Below are 26,027 nucleotides of genomic sequence, written 5' to 3'. Positions count from 1 at the left end.
CAAGTGTCCATGCATGGTTCATATAAATGGACATGGAAGCAGAAGGACAACCTGAGGTCCTGTCACCACCCACCACAGCAGGCAGCCAGGGTGTCCCTCTGCCATTCAAGTAGGAGCAGTGTAGGGCAGGGCACTTGGCAGGAGGTGCGAGGGCTGTGCTGGGTAGACCCAGTGAGGCAAAGAGTGGTGCAGCTATTTAAAGAAAACAAGTCTTCTTTATCATCATGAAAGACACCAAGGGTGAAGTGACTTGCATATTTTGCTGGGCTTAAAAATATCCTGAGCTAATTGGTGTTCTTTTGGAAAGTATCCAGTTGTTTACTTTTTCATGAGATCACTACCTTTACCTGCAAGGTCTGCTTTTGTGTTTCCGTCTTGCGGCTTTGATGCTTTACCTCTGGAGGTCTTTAAATCCTCAGGCCATTAGCTATAGGAGGAAGAGGCCCGTGGACTCTGCCAAGCAGTGGGAGGTACAGTGTGGAAAAAGGATACGTTCCTCCATGCCCTTCACAGCAAAATCCTCCTGGCTCTGGTCCCAGGTGACTTTTTATCTGCTTTACTTTTTCTGGACCCAAGTTATACACTGGCAACAAACCCCTCCAAGGTTTCATTTTGGGAAACTACCAGGCTCACTTTGCTTAGGTTCAAAGGTCTCCCTACTGCCTTGGGATTGGGGTCCCACTGCCCCCCAGGACTGTTAGGTCTTATACAGGCTTCCTCCTACCTGCTACCTGTAAAGCTACTGGTTTGGGGCTAAGAAGCCAACCATAATGACAGCTATAGAACTCAGCTCCACTGTGCAGGGCCCTAGCTTCTTCAGGGACACGTGACCACCATGAAGCTGTGAGCACTCCTTGGAGCCTTCACTGCCCCTTTCGCCTGTAGAACTCTGTTCCTCCCCACTGGCCAGTCCAAGTGGAGTTCTTGGTGTAAGAGGTGGGAGGTAGGAGTGTTTTCCAGGGCCAAACCTTGTGAACCCACCACAGGCTTGGGGGCTGTGAGCATCTGGGGTATCAGTGGGCCCACTGTCTTTTCCCTGGTATGTGACCTCTTTGGAACTATGCCAGAATCAAACTAGATCGTTGTTGAGCAGTATGGCCTAGAGGTGATGTACCCAGAGCTGTCCCTAGCCAAACTGTCAGCCATGTCTCAGAGAGGGAGGAGCTCCACAGAGAGCTGGGACCGGGAGCCCCAACCCTCCGGTGGCCTGCTGCTGCTTCCACTGCTGCTGGGCTTCTGCCACCACCTGCTGTCCCACCTGGGCAGGTTTTAAATGCTGGGCACTCAATCAGGAGGCAAAAGAGAGAAACCCTTGTAAACCTTTATTTGGAGTTGAACAGTGGTGGCTCAGCTTATTCTATGAACTGTACATTCACTGAGGGGACCATGGGGAAGCCAGCTGCAGCCGAGTGAGGAGGGTGGGGTAAGGGGTCGGATGGTTCCAGGGCTGAGCTTTCTAATCTGCCCCACTGGTCTGCAAGTGGCTCATAGCAGTAGTACATTCACTGGGCCGTAGCTGTGTCCAGAAGAGGGCTGGGCTGTTTAACACAAAGCACTCACAGTTCACAAGGTAGTACTTGAGCACACAGCCCTGAACATTCCCGCAGCTCTGCTCACACCCACATGCTCTGCAAAGGTGGCACACTGTCCCATCCTCTTCCTACTCAGTGTCCCCGCATCGATTGATGCTGTACCATCCAAAGGTGAGACAGCAAGTCTCCAAGTAACTTCACATGTCTATCCTGAGGAAAAGACGGCCACATTCATGTGCTCCCTTCGAGGATGCACTGCGTCTGGGCCGGGTTACTTCATCTCCCACAACTCTGGGAAGGCAGAGAGGCCTGGCTCATGAGGGAACAGGGGCTGGGAGACAAAACAAGACTCACGTCACAGAAACACATAAAAGCAGCCACAATCCTGAATATGGACGGGATAAGAACAGGGCTGCATCTCTTAGCATGTGCCCTGGGCCCCACCTGGCTCCCTGCCCATTTGGAGGTAAGGCAAGGAGATGGCCTCAGGCCAGGCAGCATTCCTACCCTGGCCCTGCCCCAGCTAGTATGGTGTAGCAGGGCCAGTACATGGGCCATGTTCCAGGCAATTCTGCTGATGACACTGCAGGCACAGAGGGTCTCAGCCAGATGCAGGCTCCTCAAGGAAGGTGTCACTTCCAAGACAGAGGGGTCCATGGAGTTGGGAGCCTCAGGATTCTGGCTAGGGCAGGGACTAGGGCTTAGCTGCTACAAGGCAGGAACCTTCTGTCTCTTCAGGGAGTCGATGTAATGAAAAATAGCTCCCAGAGCCCAGCTGGTTTCAACATTGTCAATTTTCCGAGCCAGCTTGAAAAGATAAAGGAAAGAAGAGGAGGTCAGGCCCTGAGCTGCAGAGACTGGGTGGTGTCTGTAGAAGAAGGCAGTGGCTGGGGAGGATAGACACAGCGCTGGGCTGTTTCTTAAAAGCAGGATAGGAGCAGGAGATAAAATTCAAACAGTAGGGTCAACAGTTCCTAGCACCCCACCCCACAAGTGGAATGTGGCACCCAGAGTGCAATTCGTACCTTCAGCACTTTGTCCCCAGGAAAACCAAACTCATGGAGCAGTCGGCTGATGTAGGTGAGGTCCATGCAGGCAAAGGGGCTGCTTGGTGGCTGTGTCTCCAGAGTGCGGCACACTGGGGGAGATGCCAATTCTGTCATGTTCTAGACAATCTCTAGTTGGGATGGAGCCGCAATCCTGGCCCCATCTCCCTGCCGTATCCAACTGCTGTGGGTATTGCTCTTCACTTCTTTTTTATTATATTTGTTTCTCTGAGGGTTTCTCTGTGTAGCCCTAGCTTTCCTGGAACTCACTCTGTAGACCAAGCCGGTCTTAAACTCAGAGATTTGCCTGCTTCTGCCTCCCGAGTGCTTGGATTAAAGGTGTGTGCTACCACTGCCCAGTGCGCTTCACTTCTGATTTACTGTCAAAGTACAGTGGAATCATCCTATTGGCAGGCCAAGGGGTCAGTCTCAACCTTGACTAGGCCTGGATGCCAGGACCAAGAGAGTCTTGAATGTCTTACCTTGGGTAACAGTGGCCACGTGTCTGTATCTGAGACCCTCGAAACTTTCTAGGTGTCAACATACCTAGAATCGAGCTTTACATAATGACATTAAAGCTAGTTCCAAATCTCTCCTTGTGTGTACCCTTGTGTGCGCACAGAGGACAGAGGAGAACATCTCGTCTCCTGCTATAGTACTCTCTACTTTATTCCCTTGAGACAAGGTCTCTCACTTGAACCTGGAGTTCAGCTGGTGGCCAAGAAGCCTCAGCAATCCTTCTGTCTTCTCCGCCTCAGCCTGGGCTTTGTAAGCATAGGCAACCACACCCAGCTTTTTATGTGGGTTCTGGGTATCTGAGTTCAGATTCTCATGTTTGTGCAGCAAACACCCTCAAACCATTTCTATAGTTCCCAGAATCTATTCTTGATAGAGGGACAAATGCACTTAGACACCCAAAGTCCAAGGGAAAGCATGAAAATACCATGCTACTGGTAGGGGGGATGGGAGGAGAGAGGAGAAAACTTCCAATGGAGAAAACCGCAAAGCTTCAGAGCTTTCAACTGCAAACTGGGAGCAGCAACCAGAAAGGCTGAATATGGACATGGCACTTAGTCTTGGGTGCCAGGGTGATATGACACAGAACGGGTGGCACTCAGTCTTGGGTGCCAGGGTGATGTAACACAGAATGGGTGCAGAAAGGGCATAGTATAGAAAACAAGAATAGGCCTGGCAGTGGTGGCGCACGCCTTTAATCCCAGCACTTGGGAGGCAGAGGCAGGTGGATTTCTGAGTTCAAGGCCAGCCTGGTCTACAGCCAGGACTACACAGAGAAACCCTGTCTCAAAAAACCAAAAAAAAAAAAAAAAAAAAAAAAAAAAAGAAAACAAGAATAGGTACTGGGACTGTGGCCTTTCACATCTGGAGATACCTTCCACCGGAAGGTAGCATCTTGGATTTGGGCCTTAGGTGACCCTAGTACACTCTGCACCCTGCCCTTACCCACCTCCCACCACTGTCTACTGGACAGAATAAGGTACCAAACCCAGCAATTCTGGGCCTTGAGCCCATCACAAGCACATGGGGTTTCTGTTCCCACAATTGTCACCCTGACAGTTACGGCACCACTTACCATACTTGGCTGCTATCTCAAAGTCTCCAACTACAAGGCTGCCACCTTTCTCTGCATCTGTTGGATAAGACAGACATCCAGTCAGCAGGAGCATGGTGGAACCATATGATGCCACTGATGCTCCAGGCTGTCATTTGCAGACCCCATACCAGGAGGTCCATAGTACATACGAACATGCAGAATTGGGCCTTTCTTATAGGTCTTCACTGCTGACTTCAGGGAGCTACTCATACTCATTGCTCCTGTGTTTCCTTTTTGAAGTCCCAAGGAATCAAATCCCGAGCCTCAAGTGTGCTGGGCAAGTGCTCTACCGTAGAGCTATGCCATAGTATCAGAGGAGGTGCAGCTTAGGGTGAGCAGGTATCCCTATAGCACCATCCAGGATAAGGGGTTTAGGAGGAGCACCTTATCCCCAACTCTTTGCAATGTCCCCAAGGAGCCTCACCAGTATCTCTGGGACCCAAGAAAAAGCAAGTACTTAAAACTAGCAAAGTAGAAGCACAGAGTAGTGCATCAGGAAGTGAAGGAACTTCTCTGGACTCTAGAGGCACTGCTTCTCTCCGCAGAGACTCACTGAGTTAATTAAGTGTCACTGTCATGGGTAGTCTAAGCTCTTTCAAAGTCCAGTGTGACCATGACAGCCACTGAGACCACTTTTGGGCAGCCTTTCAGCTCCTGAGGACAGCCTAGGTGAGATGTCTGCCTCTTGCTAAGAACAGCCTGTGGTGACAGCATTTGACAGTAGTTATCTTCCTTCCTCAGAGCTGCCATGTGTATAGCAGAAGTTATTCATAGGAAAGCCAAGGCAAGGGCCTCACAGAGCTGACCCCAAAGCAGGACCCCTCCCCTTCTCCCAGAAGGCTGCAAAGCTAAGTTGAGGTGGGGAACCCTGCACTGAGATGCCATAGCTTTGGTGTGGTCAGGAGTATGCACATGAGTGTCCCTGCTCTAGCTCTGGAGCCAGTCAATCAAAAACAAGCTGTCTTGAACACACTGCCTCAGTCTTAACAAATTCACCACTGCCTGTCCACTTTCTGTAACTGCTCTGGAGCCAGAATAGAGGCTGTGGGAATCTCCTGCTTCCAGGAAGCATAACTTAGCATGCTTGTTACCCTAGCCAAGGCATCGTACTGCCTTGATTTATTTCTTTAAGGAAACTGTTGGGGGGGGCTGGACAGGTGTCTTGGCTGTTCTTCCAGAGGTCCAGGATTTGACTTTAGCATCTACATGGAAGCTCACAACCATCTGCATCTCCAGTTCTAGGGGATCTAATGCTATCTTCTGGCCTCCATGGGCCAGGCATGTATGTGGTACATACAAATATGAGCAGACAACACACACATTCACAGAGAGGGGGGAAGAGAAGGGGGGAAAGGGTGGGAGGAGAGAGGGAGGGAGAGAGAGAGAGGGAGGGAGGAAGAGGGAGGGAGGACGAGGGAGGGAGGGAGGAGGAGGGAGAGGGAGGGAGGGAGGGAGGGAGAGAGAGGGAGGGAGGGAGGAGGAGGGAGAGGGAGGGAGGGAGAGAGAGGGAGGGAGGGAGAGAGGGGGAGGGAGAGAGAGAGAGAGAGAGAGAGAGAGAGAGACAGACAGACAGACAGACAGACAGACAGAGATTTAGATTGCTTGCGGATCCTCTTGTAGAGGATTTGGTTCCCAGTATCCATGGTGTGGCTTACAACCATTTTTATCTCCAGTTCCAGCAGATCCAGTGCCCTCTTCTGGCCTCCACAGGCCAGCATGCATGTGGTGCACATACATACTTGCAGGCAAAACATTAATATCTATCTATATAGATTAGGTATAGGTATATAATCTGAATTTTTTTTTTTTTAAAGAAAACTGTTTTTTTTTTTAAATTACCAAGGTAAGCTGGGCAGTGGTGGTGCACGCCTTTAGTCCCAGCATTTGGGAGGAGACGCAGGCGGATTTCTGAGTTTGAGGCCAGCCTGGTCTACAGAGTGAGTTCCAGGACAGCCAGGGCTACACAGAGAAACCCTGTCTCAAAAAACAAAACAAAACAAAACAAAAAACAAAAAAATTACCAAGGTACCTTTGCACCTCTCTCACAGACTGGCCACTGACGGCCTCCACAAACCCCACTGGTTTGCTGTCTACCCTGCCCTGGCTCTTTAGACCAAGGTGAGGCCGTCATTGCACGTCTAACCCCTTCCTCGGAAAGAGAACATGTGGTTACCTGTTGGGAGCCGACTTTTAGCAGAAAGCGGCTATCATCTTTGCAGCCATCTGGAACCATATACCCTGATAGAGACTTGTTTTTCAACAGCCTACAACAGCTGAGCACACTCTGACCAACATCTTGTTTATCCCACATAGCTTATTTTACTGTTTAGTGACCCCAGCTGCATAGTGCACGTGGTAAAATGTTTTCACCTGTGTTCTGCTTGTGCTTATAAATACCCAGGATTTTCTTGTAATGGAGAATAGAGGAAATAAAGGAGTAACCAGACTTGACTACACACTCTGGTTTGTCTCCATTCTTCGAATCTCTTGACCAGAGCACTTAGCCCCAAAGCGTGGGGCAGTGTGGACAGCAACATAGTAGCCCCAAAGTGTGGGGCAGTGCGGTCCTCAACATTAGTGGCTCCCAAAGCGTGGGGCAGAACGGTCTGCAACACAGTAGCTGCCAAGCCAGGCAGAGTGCGGTCCTCAACAGCTACCCATCCCAAGTGGCTCTTGAGCTGAGGCTATAGGGCAAGGCCAGGTAGTGTATACAGTGAGTGAGTAAAGAACAAGCCCCACCTTCTAACTGGCTCAAAGGAACTGGTTAACCTGTGAGAGGGTGCTTATTCCTTCCTGCCTCTTTATCACACTGTCCCCTAAGCCCACACACTTCACACACACCAACAAAGCCACTACTGGCTAGCACTGGCCCTCTGCCCAGATTGGCCTGGCCCTTACCTATAAGGCCAAAGCTGGCTGCAAGGTCATAGTAGTAGGAAAAGGCATAGAAGTCCACGTGCCGTGCCTCTTCAGTCCTGTGTACTTTATTTCGGAGGACTTCTGATACTCGGCTGGCACACAGCTCATAGAGGCCCACTGTAAAAGAAAAGAGAAAGCACACAGCTAACATTGGCAAGCCCAAGGCACTCTTCAAGCACTTGCAAGTCCTCAGGCATGGAGTAGCCCTTACCAAGAGGATCCTGTATCTAGACACTGGGCAGTGTGCTGCCTGGCCCTGTGTGGTCCTCCACATTTAGGGCATAAGTGTTTTTCATTCCATACTTGTCAACCCAGCAGCTTGCATGGACCTTCAACTTAGCCACACAACCTGCAACCTCCCTACCTCACAAACCAGGAAGTAGCCATGGGCCATCTGCCAGGCTATGTATCTGGATGGCAGAAAGCCCAGAAGTTGATAGACTCTGGAGATCATTCAACTTCCATGGTCATCCAATGGGCACTTTAATGACCCTGCCTCCGACTGGCTTCAGCCGGTCTCCCTCTCCTTCCCAGTGATTCCCCCATGGGTCTCAGAGCTATGCTCTCGGCTCCCAGACTCCATCTCCTCTCTCTGACCTTGGTTACACCAGCCACACCACCTCCTTGGTCACTAAGGACTCAGTGTTGCACATTCTGCACCCTTGGCCAGAGCACTGTTTAGACATGGGCAGCTTGATCCTATCTCTTCACACCCTGGCTCAAATGCTATGCATGGGTCTTCCTGGTTAACAATGCCATCTGCCATGCCTCAGCCATTCCAGGTCATTTTGGCTTCAAGGCCCTTATTTCCTCATCTAATTCCTCCAATTGGAAAGCAGATACTGTGGTGGTAAGACCTGGCCTTCCCCTTGCTCCTTTTCCAGATACCTCTAAAAAGCAGACACCAACACAGACAAGGCTGTACCTTCTTCCCCAAGTGAAACCCTTTCTGAGGAACAGGTTAGACCTGCAAAACTGATAGTTAAACCAAGCTGACCACACAACAAACAAAGGCAGATATGCCGCATGTACTGTGTCTAGCCTGGGAACAACATCTCAGTATTTCTCCTTGAAGAAAGTCAAAGGACCCAGAGTAACAAAGACCAGGATGAAGGCCAGTGACAGGGTGGTGGGGGCTGTGTATCCTGGGCTGTTGGCAGGAAGCAGCCTTCATTTCTGTCTGCATAGAACTGGCCAGAGCAGAGCTTCTGGGCCAGAAGCCCAAATGTGGCTATTTATCTCCGGTCCCATGGCAGCCGGTTCCTCCCCCACTGGAGGTCTGTTCAGAAACTGGGCTCTCTGGACAGAAGTGTTTGGTGACAGACAAGGAGACTTTGTGTAGAGACCCTGTAGAGGGAGGTAGTCAGAGGAGGCCCCAGCTCTCCATAACAGCCTTCACAATCTTGCCACAGCTCTTGGTTGCCTGCACTCAGGGAAGGTACAGCCTTGTCTGTGTTGGCGCCTGCTTTGTACAGGTATCTGGAAAAGAAATGGGGGAAGCAGACTACCATTGACCCTCATGAACCTGATAGCAATGCTACCTACCTGCCTTCTGTCCTGATATTCTATAGGTGACCTCCGCATGCTCCCACTCTCCTCTGAACCAGGGAGATAGACAGGGGCTGACCAGTTCCTTGTCATCTTCAGCTGAAATAGAGATGACCATGAAGGTAAGAAGAAAACAGTGCCGTGACCATTAAAAGGAGCTTAAAAGACTGAGTAGGGGCGTAACAGAGGATGCGATAGGCTGTAACAGAATGCAGGGGTGCAATGAGCCCCATCTCCTGGGACAGTCCAGGTCAGCTGGAGAAAAGTCCTGCTGTCACAGGTAGCCAATCTTGCTTGCCCAGGAACATGACTGACCCAGGTGAAATGAAGCATCTCATGTCCCCTGGGCACCTAGGGTTCCAGAACTAGCCAAGTGCTAGTTCATCAGTTATCACAACAACCCTATTTGAAGGAGACTAATGCAACCCAATTTTACAGATAGCTGAAGCTGGGAATAACTGACAGGCTGGTAGGAGGGTAAGGACAGATGCCACCGGGTGCTCCCGTGCTAGAGTGAGTTTGCGCTCCACAGCACGCACCAGGCCCAGCAGCTGTGTGCCGAGAGCTGGGTCCCAGTCTTCAGCACTACTGAGCTGGAGTGAAACCTTTAATAGGTGAACCCCAGGGGAAGTTAGGTCACCAGGGCATTTCCTTGAAGAAATCCAGGAGTCTCTTTCATCCTTTGTTTCCTGCCGCCAGCAGGTGAACAGTATCCCCTGCCATCTGCTCCCCTCATAATGTCCTGATTCACCAGAAGCCCAAAGGTCACATAAATGAGTGACCATGAACTTAAACCTCCAAAGCCATAAGGCAAACTCTTTTTTCTTGGTGCCACTCGTCTCAGCTACTGTTAAGGGACAGAAAGCTGACACATGAGGTAATTCCAAATGCAAGTGACATACTTCAGAAATCATTTCCCTAGTATCTCTCCTGTTTTTAACTAAAAACTTCTCTTTATTTTTATTTTATGTACATAGGTGTTTTGCCTACATATATGTGGGTGCGCCACACATGTGCAGTATCTGCAAGGGCTATAAAGAGGGTGTCAAATCTCTTGGGGTTAGAGTTACAGACAGTTGTGAACTCCCATGTGGGTGCTGGGAATAGAACCTGGGTCCTCTAGAAGAGTAGCCAGAGCTCTTAACCAGTGTGTCATCTCTCTAGTGACCCCTAGTATTTCTTTCAAGAATGGTAACTTAGAGGAGTGTTCAAAGGTAAAGCATGCTATCCACTATCTTAGCCCTGTAACAAGATCTGGACATTCCACCCAAGCTGACTGCGTGGCCAATGGCTGATACTCTGCTGTGTAGTGCAGGAAGAAGTGGGGGGAGGAGGAGGACAAAGAAGAGGAGGAGGAAGAAGAGGAAGAGGGGAAGGAGAAGAGGAAGAGGAGGAGGAGGAAGAGGAGAGGCACTGAGAGGAGGGAGAGAGCCTAGAGCAAATGTTCTACTCACCAGGTTTCCCCTCCACACCACCCAAGATAGCCAATCGTGCCGACATCAGTCCCAGCCCCAGGTAGCTGTGGAGACAAATCCTGGTGAGGTTGGGCTCAATGTGAATACGTTTTTCCTGCTTTATCTGAGTCCTGTGGCTGACACATTAACTGAACTGAGAGCCTGTCTTGAGCTCTTACAGATCTGCACACATGGCAGCGAGGGAGGCAGATTCTGTTTTTATGAGGTGCAAGAACTACTCGAAGTGCCTTGTGGCTAGCCAGCAGCCCATTCCTCACCTCTTCGTCTTTCCCAAGCCACCCCCAAAGTAGAACAGGACAAGTGCCAAAGAACAATGTGGTTTTACAGTGAATTTTAAAATGAAGCAGGGGAGGCAGGACAAGAAGGGCCCAGGAGGTCTCCTGGCACAAGATTCTGGGATCTGGCATCTACCACCACGAGGCATCAATGGGTGGTACACCAGGAGTGAGCAAACCCACCTGTAGGAGTACAGCTTGTAAGTCCTGTTAAACATCTGCAGCGCTGTCAGGTGGCCAGGTGGGGAGGCCTGCAGGGTACCCTGGGGAGGAACATGAAGCTACTGCTGCCCCATTTTCCCGAACACCATGCCCATGCCCTCCTCCCTGAATCATTTGGAAGAACAGGATACTTAATGAGTTTTCCACTACATTTTTGACTATGAAACAATGAGGAGCAAGGAGGAAAAAAAAATCTAGGGTGAGTGTTTTCTCTTAGAAGGCTTTTTTTTTTTTTTTTTTTTTGTATTTCTTTCCATATTAGGGACCAAACCAGGGCTTTTAAGTTCTAAGTACTTGGCCAGTAAGCAACATCCTTGGCATTCCTCCTCCTCTTCCTCCACTTCCTCCTCCTCCTCCCCATCACCATCATTTGAGACAAGGTCCTGTTAACTTGCTCAGGCTAGCTGTGCCCTCCAAATCCTTCAACCTCAGTCTCCCCAGGACTGGGATTACAGATGTATAGCACAAGACCAGCTGCATCTTGCCTCTTCTGACACATATAGTCCAATCAGACTAGAGAAGCATCTGCCTCTGTCTCAAAAAGTATAGGATCATAGCTTCAGCTTCTAGGTGTATAAATGTATGCACAGTGTCTAACTCACTGGAAACAAGATATGGGTGAAAATGGAGGCACTTAAAACAGACGGCATGAAGTGCGACTTGAAGCTGTTTTTATCTCATTTAGAACCTTTCTCTTGAAGGCTGACTTCCTTCCCACCTATGAGCCATACTGTCTACTCTGCTCCTGGAACTTTGTGGAGGATGGGAGATATCTAGTCCCTAGCGCAACACTAGTTATCATTTGATTTCACCTCACGGAAGAGCAGGTTTCTATTTTGGATTTTAGTGGGTGGAGTTAAAAATCTAAGTCGTTATCTGTGCGAGAACTCGGGGGCAGAGCACCTTCCAGTGGCCAAGGGCCTTCTCTGAGGGGCCTCCTCTGGGTGACTGCAGCTCCCTTGACTATGATGCACACACCTGGTAAGCAGGCAGGACTGGTTACCTCGACACGTGGGAGGAAGGTGATCTGAGTGGATCCTCCGCCCAAATCCAGCATGCCCACACTGCTGCTTCCTGGGGTTTTCAGACTGCCTAGATCACAGTGAGTAAAGGCATAGACAGTGCTGTCATGTTAGGAAGGCTATGAGGACACCAGGGAGATCACAGAGAGGTCAGAAGTCCTTCCGTATGGGGGGAGAAGGCAGAGAGGCTGCTGCAACTCCTTAGACAACAGCAGCTTAAAGGTATCCAGGAGCCATGGCTCGGCCAGCTGTGGCTGTGATGTGAATGGCAGGATCATACTGACCACTGAGAGACACTGACACCGCTCTATCTTCTGACAAGGCTGCTTCACCTTCCCAGAAACACTGACTTTGCTATTCTGATGCAGGTCCTCTCTGCGAGGCATCCTCTTTGACTAGCCCCATCCCAGACTCAGTACTCCCAAAGCCTCTGACGTAAAAAGCCCTAACCTATCCTCCAGTATCTTTATGCCCTCACATTGATGAGACCTGCCAAGAAAACCCTTTCTTCCTTCTACACGCAGACATACTGCTCTTTTCCAGTAAAGGGGCCACACTGAGAACAATCTGCACATGTCTCTTCACAACCTGTTTCCAGGGGCAGAGTTTCTGCCAGAGCTGATCAGCATATATATCATATCCAATATTTTAAGACCTGGCTAGTTTTTTTCATCTTTTTTAAAAAAAGATTTTATGTATTTAAGTACTCTATGTGCATGTACACCTTACACCTGAGGGCCAGAAGAGGGCATCAGATCCCACTATTGATGTTTGAGCCACCATGTGGTTGCTGGGAACTGAACTCAGGACCTCTGGAAGAGCAGACAGTGCTTTTAACCACTGAGCCATCTCTCTAGGCCCATGACTAGGTTTTATTCACTGCTTCTCTTTAGCTCTAGGTCCAAGCTCCAGTGGATGTTGTGCTGAGCTGTGCTGAGAGAAGAGCAGGGGTACTAAGGAGCTCTAAACACAGGCACACTTGGTCTGACTCTGCCTGACCTGTCTGGACGTGCTGCTACCCCAGTCTGCCTCTAAGCCAGCAACACTGACTCTGGGTGTTATGGTAATGAGGCCTGCACTTCAGGAAGCCTGGCAGGCACTCCTTCCTTAGGATGGTGAGCCATTAGCCTTTCCCATCCAGTAGACACACACCTGTCAGGAAGTTGACAGTGATCCATGCCGAAACACCTGTAAGAGAATGGCACAGGCATTTTAATTCCTTTAAAATGAGAGTTTGGAATGTATTTTCTGTGTATGGGTATTTTACTTGCATGTATGTCTGTGAAGTCGTGTGTGCCTAATACTCATGAAGGCCAAAAGAGGGGTTAAAGCCCCCGGAACTGGGGTTATGGATGGTTATAAGCCACCATGTGAAGGTGGGAACTGAACTTGGGTCTTCTGCTAAGCCATCTCTCCAGACCCCATTTTAATTCTTGACACATGGGGCTGCTACCTATTTCCAGATTTGCTTGCTATTCCCAGCTAAGAACCCCGGGGTCGTCGGGCACACACTAAACCGTTAGAAGACATTACCAAATGCCATGTCTCCTTCAGGATTTTGTCAGCAGCTTCCACTTTTTAAAGAGGCAGAAAAAGAATCCAATGTTCCCTCTGCGCTCCAGACAAGCTCACTCTTACGGTCATATTTAAAATCACTAGCCAAGGAGGAACCTCAAGTGTCTGTTTCAGAACAAGTTATATGACCACAATATTCCCGCATGGCAGCAACCAGTATTCTTTAAATGCCCTTAAAACCCAAAACATTATGGCTTCATCAGTACCAGGTTTGGTGCTGGTCAAGAAAAGAACTTGTCTCTAACAACAAAACTGTTGCGCATAACAAAACTGTGCACAAGACCATGACTTGGGCTAGAGACAGTGCCTTCAGGCATGGAGTCAATGCAGCAGCAGCAGCAGCAAAGTCATTTGTCTGAGGGACATGCACTGATGAGATGCTCATTTGTCAACTCTACCTTCGTCCGTGCCATTCATGATGGAAACACAGTCATCCCCTACAAGGAAGGGTGATGCCTTGAACACCTCCTTCACCTAAACGCAAAAAGAAACAATCCTTAGCCCAGTGTGGAGCTTCTGCTCTATGAACGTCATTTGTACACCCAGAGCCTGGAAGGCAGGAGAGCTACAGTGAGCATCTCACCCTCCACCCAAGCCAGGGCAGGAAGGACGTGCTCAATCTTCAGAATTGAGGTCAGAAGTTCCCAAGGATGTGTTCAGCTGGCTGTGACGCAACACTTGAGGGTTCTGCAGTGTTCTGCAAGGCAGAGCTTACACTGTTTCAACCTTCTGCAATCCTTTATAGATAGAGGTGTCCTTAGCTGATATCCCTAGGATAACTAAGGAACACAGCACTCCAGGTACTTCATCTTTATCTGCAGGGGATAGCATTGTTCTGAGAGAAAAGATAGCCTAGAGAGAGAGTTGGCATGCACTGAGCCAGCTGAGTCTCCAAATACTGCCTGGCTTTGGGTTGGGATATGAAAGGCAAAAAGCCCTATGAGGTGGGATGTATGTATGTATGTATGTATGTATATGCAGGAACATGGGCCATCAGAGTCTGCCAGAGGGAGGAGGGGGTGTGAGCAATTGGGTATGTTTCTTTACTTTCTAAGGAGTCCCAGGGCTTGAGACTTCAGTGTACCTGGTCAACCCTGCTTCCCTTGTAGCCTAAGAAGGTGTACTGTGCCACCATTTGCATACAAACAGTATAAGAATAATCTAGAAGTTAAGGGAGACTGTATCTTCCCAAACTTGGTAGACGGGAAGAAAATTAAAAACACATTCTGGGGATGAGGATGTAGCCCTAGTATAAAGTGCAAAGTGGCTGTTTGGGTCACTAGATCCCCCATGAGGCACTAGGACTGGGAAAGAGGCTGAAGGTCTCTTGGGTAGTCACAACTGAGCTCAGGCTAAGACACCAGCCCAGCTCACACACCTGGTGGAATGGGGACTCTCTTCAGAAGCACAACATAATTTTAAAACAAAGTCATTTTCTTAAACATCACAGAGAAGATTCCTAAGGTGATACTGTGAAAATTCCAGTGGTTTTCTCTTCTATGTCCTGCCTGCTTGACACTAACTAGAAAGTTAGTGGCTATTTTGTTCTGAGACAGTGTCTCACTCTGTAGCTCAAAAAGGCCGCTGGCTTAAGATTGTGTTCTGCCACCTAGGTGCTGGGGTGATGGATGTACACCCTCATGCCCAGCATGGTTAGTGTTTTTAGTGATCCTTAGCCACCTTCCAGTTGGGGGAATGGCTAAACTTACCTTTTGCAGCAACTTCTGAGCCTTTTCTCCTGGCAGCAGGCGCAAACCAGCTGTGGCCTTGAGAACCAGAGGGGTGGCCTTCCAGAAATCATATGGAATGTGTTGCTTAGCAACATTCAGAAGCTCCTGGATCCCCTGAGCACTCTGTGGATGTTGTGAAAGCAAATCAGGCTGTTATACACACTACCCAGGTACCACCACATTTTGAAATATATATTTAAATATATCATCTAACTTAAGAATTAAAAATTGGGGGATGTGTATGTGCACACACACATACTCACACGTAGAGATCAGAGACAACCTCCAGGAGTCAGGTCTCACCTACCTTGTGCAGGCAGGGTCTTTCATGTTTCTGCTATGGCATGACTTATACAAGCTACATGACCCACCACACTGGGCTTTTCATGTGGGTTCTGGGACTCGAACTCAGGTCAGCAGGCATGCGAGGCCAGGGCTTTTACCCACCTGTGCACCTCCTGACCCCGTTCTCTAATTTCCCAAGATAGCAGGAGCGCTGTGTCAAGCAGCACTGGCCAGCTTGAGAACACAGGGGTCAGAACATGGAGGACAGCCCTTGGCATAGAACATGGCATGTGAAAACAGGTCAACAGGCACAGGCTGAGCCTCCTCTCACGTAACTTCCATGCTTTCTGAACAAGATTTATGCTCTGGTCTGTCACAACCTGTGCTGGTTAGTTTTGTATCAACTTGACAAAAGCTAGAGTTATCTGAAACAAGTGAAGCTCAATTAAGAAAATGCCTCCATAAGATTCAGCTGTAGGAATGCTACATACTTACAGAAATCCTTATTTCACTCTAAGGAAATTTGCTTTATACTTATTTATCCTATTACATTTATTTGGTTTGTGGCTTTCATAAACTGTATGTGCTTTGTACTTATTATGTTTTGAGGGTGGTGCTGAAGAGGAAGCCCAGGGTCTCAGGCACGGTAGGCAAGCGCTTCACCACTCAGCTTCTCTGCTAGCCCTAGCATAACAGTTTTAACATTAATATTTTTAGTAAATGTTCCTTCAATCAGAGGAACTGCAATGAAAAATTAAAATTACACATGTGCTATGGGAGTTGTAGCTCAGTATCGGAGCACTGGCCTAGCCTTGGGAAGCCCTGGGCTCTATCCCTAACTCCTTGTATCACAGAATATTATGCAAACTTATATGATAATTACAAATATTTTAAAGTCCAAATACAGCCTTCTTTTTTTCATTTACTGCTTGTATGAGTGTTTTGCCTGCAGGCATGTCTGTGTACCACATGTGTACCATGCCCACAGAGGACAGAGAAGGCACTGGATTCCCTGGGACGGGAGTTACAGGTGGTAATAAGCTGCTATGTAGGTGCTGGAAATTGAACCTGGGTCCCTCTGGAAGAACCATCAGTGCTTACCTTAACCACTGAACCATCTCTCCAGCTCCACAAATAATGTTTCTATACGTTTGTGGATGTGAGCTTCTGAACTGCCTAAGGATTATGGGAGGGCCTCATGACCTACACCACACTGGTGGGTGAGACCTGTACCTCTCTCTACCTCTCTTTCCTAAGGGAAACACCATACCCCAGGCAGTAAGGAAGGTATCTTTCTCTCAGGGGATAGCCAACTGATTCAGTTCAGAAGGGGCTAGCTAGTAAGTCTACAGAAGGGGACACTGGAAGGGTAAACAGACATAAGAAAATGGTTACCTTTTCAACATCATCAGCATAAGCAGAAAGCCCAGGCTTCAGTGCTTTGAAGGTTTCATGGGTCAAGGTGGGAGTTTCTAAAGGGAAAACGTTTTTAAAAGATGGAATTATGAATATATACAAAGAGTTATGAGGATATACAACAGAGACTAGCTGATGTTAAGAGCAGAGGCCTGACCATGATGACCAATTAAGAGGGATTATTTTTGTTTAAATTCTGCAATCTAGTTTAGCTGAGTAAAAGACCTAAAGTCCACACCAGAGCTCTCATTTATTAAACATGTGTGTGCGTGTACATGCAAGTGCATGTGTGTCTGTGTGTGTAAAGGCAGGCTGGGGTGAGTGTCTTTGCCTAGAGGCCCTGGAATTGATTCCAGCACTGCAAAGAGTGGACAAACAACTCATACCCCAACTTTACTGAGGATTCCTTACTTAAATTTTAAGATAACTCTTGCTGATTTAATAAGATAAATGATCTTAAACTGTAACATAAAAATGATGCCCATAATTATAAGATGTTATACTTATATAAGGCTTGAACAAGCTTCTGAATGTTTGTTTTTCTTCTTAAGAAGTTGAGTGTTTGATGTTAGGAGGAGTGGACTACAATGCAGCGAGGAAAGTGTCCACAGGCATCCTGTGGCTGAAGACGTCAGACCAAAACATAAACATGTGAATATGAGGACTGAGGAAGGAAAAAACAGGACCAGAACAGCAGGAACAAAACTTTTCAAAAAGACTGTTCTCCCTAAAGACAAACACTGGATTACTGTTAGTACTGCTTTAAACTTAGATTACTTTTAAAAATTTGGTGCTAGAAATTGACTCAGGGCCTCAGACATGCTAGAAAAGTGTTTTACCACTCAGCAATCCCTCCCAACCACCTCTGTTACACTTGGTTTCTTTTTTTTTTTTTTTGTTTTGTTTTTGTTTTTTTTTTTTTTTTTTCAAGACAAGGTTTCTGTGTAGCCCTGGCTGTCCTGGAACTCACTCTGTAGACCAGGCTGGCCTTGATCTCAGAAATCTGCCTGCCTCTGCCTCCCAAGTGCTGGGATTAAAGGCGTGCGCCACCACTGCCCGGCTACACTTGGTTTCAAAACCAATTTTGGAGGTGAGTAAGTAGATTTGGGGTTTAGATGTTTAGCTACTGAAATAAGAATAAAAGTATCAATGCACAAACGGGATAAATTTACAGAAGGACAGAGCATCATTTATGCTTCTGAGTCAGCAAACATTTATTAAATTATTACTATTGTTGTTGTTTTTCAGACATGTTCCCCCGGCTGTCCTGGAACTCACTATGCACACCAGGCTGACCTTGGACTCACAGAGATTCACCTGCCTCTGCCTGTACTGGAAGTAAAGGCATATGCTACCACATCCAGCTTAACTGTTAAAATTTAACACCTTAAATGGATATGGACTTTTAAAGACTAAATTATCCTCAAAGTTATTTTTGTAAAGCAAAGTTCTGGCCCAAACACAAAGATATATAAAAATGAAATCAGAAGCAAGTAAAACAGGTTGCATAGTTCTGGAAAGAGTTGCCAGGGGTCTCATGCTGACAGAGCAGTTAATGCCAGGATGGTGTCTGGCTACTAGGGACCTGGATATGGGACTGGAACAAAGCAGAGGGGCAGAAAGCTGACTGACTGAAGGTCAGATGCACATAGAGGGCAGATTTTAGGGCAACAGACAAGGGATCTAAGTAAAGACCCAGGCAGCCAAGGGATCCTGGAGAAACGTACCCACCTTCTGCCTAATGTCCCCATTCCTGGGAAGCAAAGCTGGTAGGGCCTGAGGTCCAGACCCCTCAGTGCCATGCAGGACCTACAGCAGCAGATCTGCAAGCCTCAGTCCCAGGTTTCTATTACTGTTCTGAGTTGCCTGGGTTCCTGGCTTCCATGAGCCTGACTCTGGAGTTGTTTCCCACCTTGAGATCTCCCAATATCAACATGACATTGTTACAAATTACAGGCTCAGCCACAAGGCCTGCTGTGGACACAGGGAGGGGACAGGCTACTACATGCCCTCTAGGGTCTTAGCTCCCCATCAATGATAGTCACTGCTCACTAGTGTAAGAAGAGTCCTGGGCTCCTGGGGACTGTAGAGGCATGGGCTTTGTATCCACTGAGTAAGTATCTCTTAGTAACTGCACTTTCTTTTTCAAGTGCTCTGTTACTCACACTCAGTCCTTCTCCCACCGAGCTTTGCCTCAGTTCCTTAATAATTTCATGTTAGCAGGATTCTGCATTGCTCTAGACCAGGGGCTTAAGCCACATACTGTCTTCTGAAGTAAGGAATTCTCAAGATCTTGCCTTGCCCTGAGAGTGGGGAAGGCAGATCCCATGTCTGTGCCCATAACTCATGGCTCAGAGTCAGACAGATACCTCCAGGTGGCCGGGCGAACTGGAAGACGTGGATGCGGGTGCCGGTGCTCCCAGCATCAAACATGATCCCATAGAAGACCTCATGACCATGTGTAGCTGAGCCTGGGGAGATGAAGGCCTGCTGGGTCCACCGTGCCCCCGAGGCAGCCCCAGCAATGGTGAAGAAGGCCTGGGCAGCAGAGGCCCGGTGCCACTTGATATAGGCAACATAGATGAACAGGCCCACGCACAGTCCAAGGGGATATGCCACCTTCGTCATCCGCAGGGTCCCATGGTTTGGTATTTTTCTCATTTCTCAGTCTGCTGAAAACTATGTAGCCCCTGCTGGTTGAAGGAAGAAGAATTAAGTACATCACATTAGGCTGCAGCCTACAGTGTATGTCAGAAGTTCCTAGGTCTAGGGACAAAGTATGCAACCCCATACTGGTCTGCACCCCACTCCCCAGGAGTCAGAGGCTTTTCTTGATTTTCCTGATGATTCTGGAAGGGCTGGTCCAGGACCTGAGGGTTATGAACACTGGATAACTTCCAAACAAAACACACTGGGACGTGCTACTGCTTGTATCAAAGAACCCAGTATCCACAGACCATTCCAAGTGACAGAGCCACAGGATCCACCCATTCTTCAAATCTTTACCTGCACTTCTAGTCTGAGATTATACCTTCAGGATTTACTTTCCCAGGAGCTCAAAACTGGCCATTTGAGCAACTACAGCAAGCCTGAGACAGGTCTGAAACACCGAGTTTATTTATTTATTTATTTATTTATTTATTTATTTATTTAGAAGTTTAATGGACACTGCTTTTCATCCCGTCAAGGGGTAAGTGATGTCTGGTACTTTCAAAGCCTATAAAACTCTAGCCAGGTAGCAAAAGAAATTGATACCATCAGTGTTGGTCCAATATACTCTAAACAGAATCATTCACTCATCTTTAAAATATAGTTTTTAATTTTTTTGGAAAGAGTTACTGAGACAGGTTCTTGTTATGTAGTCCAGGTTGGCCTCAAACCCCGATCTTCCTGCCGTGGCCTTTTCTGTGACGGGAGTCTAGGCGAGTACCATCACCTGGATATTTATTTATTTATTTATTTAATTTATTATTATTTTTTTTTTTAGTAGCTCCTGGTCTCAAAAAGATGAGAAGTGAGGGCCCTGCATCTCAAGGCTTCTCCTGTCCTCAAGAGATATCTGCTGGTCTTTTCATGCCTTGCACTTTTCAGTTACTGAAACATAGCAGCTAATCCTGGGAGGGCAGGAGGCTTGGTGGCATGAGCTACAAGTAGGACTTGTGTCCTGCTGGCAGCAGTGTGTGAGTAGGTCAGGCTAATTCCTGCTAATTCTTGCCTCCTCTGCAAGGCGGGTGGCTGTGCATGCAGGGCCATCACATTGCTTACAATGGAACCTGGAAATTCAATGTGGTCAGTAAGAGCCACAGACAACATCAGCTCTACCAGCTCTGTAGATGGGCAGAGGACACGTCCTGTGGGAACCAGGGACAAAGATGGGCAGAAGGACCCTGTGGCTGCCCCGGTTGAGTAGAGAACAGTAGTTCTAGGTCAGGGAACTCATCCTGAGGTGGTCTGAGTGAAGCAGAAGTGGGATGACGCTGCACACAGCGCAGGCCTTCCTTGGTTCCATCTCTGGTCACACTCAAACACTCTTAGGCAAGCAGCCCAGGTTATACGAATGCTGCCTCTGAGCCCCAGGTCTAGGGAAGAGGTCCAGACTGGGGCAAGAAATAATAAGACAAAAACTCTCCCCCGTTCCTGCCACACGTAGGGCTCAGAAAGGTTCTCTTGGCAGATGCCAAGGAGTAAGCCTCCCTTGCTAGGCCCCAGCTCCTGCCGTACTTTGGACCTCACTTGGTTCCTCTGCACTTAAGAGCTACCCACTGCTCTCATGATTTTGTCTCATTCATCACCTGCTCTGTGTGGCCTGGTACTTGCACCTCATTCCATACCTTTGATCCTTGCCCAAGCGTTCCAAGAACACAGTGTTTCTTTTTGCTCTGAAAACTCAGCTCCTACCTGTCCCAGGCCCTTTGTGCACACATACTGTTATCCATTCCTAGAGTGGCCATCAACTGGGCCAATTTTGTCCAATTCTGACCCTATCCCAAAACCTCTGCTAAAATCCTACTACCCCTGCCTTCCCCAGCCTGAACATCTTCACCATGTGCTCTGAGTGCCCTACACCCAACCTGTAAATACAAGATTCTACTTTAGACAGCCTGACAACATTTATCAATTCGAAGACCTACAATCATTGCATTTACATATCAGCAAGCTCTGCATATGAACAATCCAGACAGAAAATCATATCCAGGGGGCAAAGGATAAAAATCCAGACAAACTGGTCCACAGGACATCCATGTCTCAGAGGCCCAACTCCAAACATCAACTTTATACTGTTGGGTTGAAGTGTTTGTCCACAGCTAAGGAGCTGGCAGGAAGGACTAATTACTTTTCTCTAGCTAGGTCTAACACCCAGTGGTGGTGTACTAATCACACTCTCAAAAGGCTCACTGAGAACTCAACCTTAGTTCACACTTTACCGGACAGAGTTGTTAGCAGCAGCAGCAGCAGCAGCAGCAGCAGCAGCAGCAGCAGCAGCAGCAGCAGCAGCAGCAGCAGCTTGAACTAAAGCCAAGTGGAGAATGAGCAGGAAGTGGAAGAGGAAGCACCTTGTAAAGGCCAACAGGTGGCTTGGAGAGTTCCACCTCCTGTCAGGTAGATACTAGAGAAGGTGAATATAAGTTTGGTGTTAGAAAGGGAGGAGGGGAGGTTGGATCTCAGAAATATGCTCCATCTGATTTGAACTGGCAGCTGCCAGATTTTTTTCAGGTTTGCATTAAAATACAGGGAACAAGCCATGATTGCAAATGACTGCTGCACATGATAAATATGTGTCCAAAAATAAATGACACTTTGTTAGTGTCCACACTAACAAAGCATCACAGCTTTCTCCTGGTAGTTGTAGAAAGAAAAAAGAAAGTACATGAACGGCACTGTGAAGACTACCTCCTGATTCTTTTGCAGGATGCCCTGCCTACGTGGGCCAGTAGGTTCTTCCAGACCTAAGTACACAGAGAGCTCTCAGGTTTGTCCATGAGGCTCCAGGAGAGACTCAGATACACACCATATTAGCCTACACTCCTCCCAGGGACGGAGGAGGGGGGACCCCAATATTGAGACTTACCTTTATGCTTGCTGCATTATTTTCAAGGACTAACTACATTGTTAAAACGCTGGTAACAGGAATAGGGAAACCTCCCCTCAATGCTATTCAGCCCCCTTCACACCTCTGAAGCTCCCCAGAAGAGACCCTGTAATCACATTCATCTGCCTCTCCCTAGGGAATTTCCTTCCCTGGTGTCTGAGATTTTCCTACTGTGGCTATGAGAGTCCACTACACTCCCTGTGATGTAGGATGTGTAGCCTCATCACACATGATCGTGGAGTACAAGGACCTGCAGAGACATAAAAGGCCCAGGTATTTTCAGGTGACTGATTCCTTTGATTCAGTGAAGGGAGGTATCCTCTGTGATCTACTCAGCAACGTAGTCTCAAAACCAATTACTTCCAGATGCTTTTAAAATAAAAATGTGTTCCCTCTGATTCTCCGTCCTTCTACATGCTGGGTGTCTGCATCAGGACCTTTCTCTCTCCTTTAGCCTGAAGCACCTGTGGCCCACACACCAACTCAGGCAGAATCACTTTGACCCCTAGCAAGCTCTTCGCTGTCACCACCGTTCCCAACCTTCGACACAATCAGAACACAGGGTTTCCCCGGTTTCCTGAGCCTCCCAGTTGGACTGTCCAGTGCAGAAGGGGAGGCGCCTGGGCCTGGTTCTGCTGGGGGGGGGGGGGTCAGCTAGGCCAGCCGAATGAATGGACGCCACAGGGTAGTGGGCTGCACTGGGGCAGAGACCCCTGTTGCTTGGCCTACAGCGTAGCTCAAGAGTGTGTTGCAGATGTGCGAGGGCTACGCAGCCGGGACAGAAAGCCAACCAGTTGAGTGGACGGAGAAAGCAAGTGACCCTGAGGCCTCCCTCGGGAGCTGTCTCCAGGCCCAGGGAGATGTCAGACACTCGGAACTGCACCACAGGGAACCCCGTCACTCGCGCGCGTGGGGACACCAACCGTAGTCAGTCATCCGGGCCAAGCACATTTCGCTGGCCCTGCTTACCCTGCACGGCGCCCTCGGACCCTCAGGAGAGGTAGTGGTGTAGCTGGAGGCAGACAGCGACCACACACCGAGCGCCTAGCTCTCCAGCACACATCCGCGTCAACAGAGCCTTAACGCGTGGAAGCAAACCTTAGCAGATGCCGAGAGGCTGTCTCCGCCTACGTGCTCTTGCGTCACCGGGTGGGCAGGACGGGCTGTTGCGCGTGCGCTGTGGCGTTTGCCAGCCACGCAGGCGCAATAGCCATGTGCTCTTCCGAAGTGGTTGTTTGGTTGGGTGTTTGTTTTTCTTTCTGCCAGTAGGGGGCTCTGGAGCCATCACCTTGTGCTTCTGTAGGCTTTCCTCCTGGATCCCTCCACACCCGAGTTACTTCCGGAATCTTTTACTTTCTAGGGAATACGTGATGTGTTAAGCATTCACAATAGAGAAAGCGGTGCTATCAAGAGTTCTTTATCCTTGGCCATATTTTCGGATGTCTTCTTAGAAGCCACAGGGTTGTCAGCTTCTAACTGCAGCGAGACTCCGAATGTATGTCCCTAATTTATCTGTCTGAATGTCTCTCAAGTTGGTGACCTTTTCTCCACCGAATCAGGACTCAGAACTCCTCTTCTTCCTGCCCATGTGATGACATCTGTAAATTGGGGTGCAGGGTACTGGCCTTTGTCCTGGAATACGTCCCTGTCTATCGGCTGGGAAAGCCTAGAAGCAATGATTTCTAATGACAAGACAGGGTACTCTGGGTGTGAGTGGGTGGATGCTAACCACAGAGTGCAGGGACACTGTGAAATTAGGATTGACAATCGCTAGTAGTCCCGCGAAAACATTGCAAATGGCCATGTGAGCAGCTCATTGGACCTTTCCTTGTCTTGCTAAAGATCTGCTTACAACAGTAGTCTATATGGCCTCTTATTTGGCAGATCTTAAAAGCTTCCACGGTTTCGCAGGTGTTTTGTTGTAAATAATACTGCAGTAACCCAAGGACTATCTTGCCACCCACTGTGGATGTACCGTAGAAGAGAGTATTGAAATTGACTGTGATAAACTCCACAGATACGACTCAATTTTCTCTTTAGTCATTGTACTAATTAACACTCTTACAAATAATGTGTGAAAGCGTGGGTTCTCCACGTCTTCAACAGTGGAATCCTTCCAAATGTTGGGTTCTTTGCTAACTTGTAGTAGGCAAATTGCACCTCACAGTTTCAACTTAATTTTCTAGTGTTTGGAAGTTTGTTCGTGGATCTGTAAGGACCCTGCTTCTGTCTGCCTCCTTCACATCTTTGACCACCTCCTCCATTTTCACCATTCTTGTCTCAAATCCTCTAGAATTCGTCTTAGTTTTACATATGGTCATACTCACTGCTTGGAAAGCTATTCTCTCAGGCATTTCCTTTTGTAGATCTTTCCTCATTTTTAAAATAACACAATGCTACCTTCTCGGACTGTTTTATTTACAGTGACTTCTCCTAGCTATTCTCTATTGTTCTTTGTGTATTTCCTTCACAGTATAAGTCACACCCAACATTATTTGTTGGCATGGTTAGTAGTTCATTCTCTGTTTTACTACTGAAGTGTAAGTGTCTCAAGAGCAAAAGATGTCATCTGCCCGGAGCGTAGTGCCTGCCCAGCACCTAGTATTTGCATATATGGAACCTACAACCTGACCCTGCCTATGATATAGACAGTCTAATGGTCGTAAAGAATTCCCACCATGACTGCCATTTCTTTGCTGTTCTCTTTAGTGCTTGTGACAGCCAGCACAATCTGGATGTCAAAAGAGATAAGGTTAACTTCCCCAGAAGCAACTGCAGCCAAGTTCTCTGTTGTCTTAAAACAACCCTCTGCAACATCTTGAGACAAGAGGGTCCTTGAGATAGGGCTCTTACTGAAACAGTATCTTCTCCAGTGCTTTAGTCCAGAACATTATGAGTCTTCTTAATAAATTAAGAAAATCTCCGGGCAGTGGTGGTGCACGCCTTTAATCCCAGCACTTTGGAGGCAGAGGCAGGTGGATTTCTGAGTTTGAGGCCAGCCTGGTCTACAGAGTGAGTTCCAGGACAGCCGGGGCTACACAGAGAAATCCTGTCTTGAAAACCCAAAAATAAATAAATAAATAAATAAATATAAATTAATTAATAAAATCCATAGTAGTCTGCTTTTCAAATTCCAAGGTGCAAGCAGATGATGGGTACTGTTGAGACATCTTCTATCCTAGCAGCCTTTCTAGACCTTAATGGAAGAGGGGGATGGCTAGCAATGTGTCTAGGAGGTTGTGGTCCCTGGCTGCTTATCTACAGGATATAAATACATTTGATGTAGATTGTTGAGCCTTAACATGCTGTGTGTTTAGGCAGAGACAATGTGGTAACTAGTAGACAAGTAGACAGTACATATACTTCATAACAGCTCTTAACTAATTGTACATAGACATCTCTGTCTGCCCTTCACAGAGGCGCAGTTTTGAATCCACAGCAGGCACGAGCCTCCATTACCCATAGTAATAGCTTCTCCCTAGGCTTCCTTCCCCTCTTCCTTAATCACATTTCACAACTTCTAAGATCTTTTCTCAAACAGCATGCAGGGAAACCCAAGTTAAGACGGTATTCAAAATATTTATTGAAAGAATAAATGGATTCATCAGGATGCTTCTGAAGCTTTTCCTTTTTAGAAGGAAGATGCTGAGAAGCATCTGCTCCGAAGCCGGAGGAGATGGAACAGAGAGAGATGTGGGCAGAGCAAGAATCTAGGCTTGTGCTCTGATGGCAGATGTGTATGGCTGGCCCTGCTTTGTGGACTGAGGAAGTGTTGGAGGA

At 47.9% G+C, this 26,027-nt stretch overlaps 1 protein-coding gene across 5 annotated transcripts; it reads right to left on the bottom strand.

Annotated features, from left to right (window-relative positions):
* Positions 1 to 1,307: 1,307 nt before the first annotated feature.
* Positions 1,308 to 23,402, bottom strand: Entpd6 (ectonucleoside triphosphate diphosphohydrolase 6). Of its 5 annotated transcripts, none has more exons than XM_076929939.1 (15): positions 23,217 to 23,394; positions 21,583 to 21,764; positions 19,027 to 19,350; positions 16,637 to 16,713; positions 14,936 to 15,079; positions 13,625 to 13,700; positions 12,804 to 12,839; positions 11,633 to 11,721; positions 10,591 to 10,670; positions 10,112 to 10,176; positions 8,655 to 8,756; positions 7,089 to 7,226; positions 4,170 to 4,226; positions 2,558 to 2,670; positions 1,308 to 2,339 (listed from the first exon to the last, which is right to left on the bottom strand). In XM_076929939.1, the coding sequence occupies exons 3-15, from the start codon at positions 19,316 to 19,318 to the stop codon at positions 2,241 to 2,243; spliced, it is 1,368 nt and encodes a 455-aa protein (XP_076786054.1). In that variant the 5' UTR covers positions 19,319 to 19,350; positions 21,583 to 21,764; positions 23,217 to 23,394; the 3' UTR covers positions 1,308 to 2,240. The 5 variants fall into 5 exon arrangements, 4 of the variants coding, with proteins under 4 accessions (XP_076786054.1, XP_076786053.1, XP_034352004.1 ...); XM_076929938.1 differs by having other exon boundaries at positions 19,027 to 19,347; positions 23,217 to 23,372; XM_034496113.2 differs by lacking the exon at positions 21,583 to 21,764 and having other exon boundaries at positions 19,027 to 19,347; positions 23,217 to 23,402.
* Positions 23,403 to 26,027: the final 2,625 nt, after the last annotated feature.

This window comes from Arvicanthis niloticus, chromosome 2 (assembly GCF_011762505.2).
Source record: "Arvicanthis niloticus isolate mArvNil1 chromosome 2, mArvNil1.pat.X, whole genome shotgun sequence".
Classification (NCBI taxonomy): Eukaryota; Metazoa; Chordata; class Mammalia; order Rodentia; family Muridae; genus Arvicanthis; species Arvicanthis niloticus.
The sequence above is the reverse complement of the archived record's forward strand: the minus strand, read 5'-3'. Positions and strand labels throughout refer to the sequence as shown.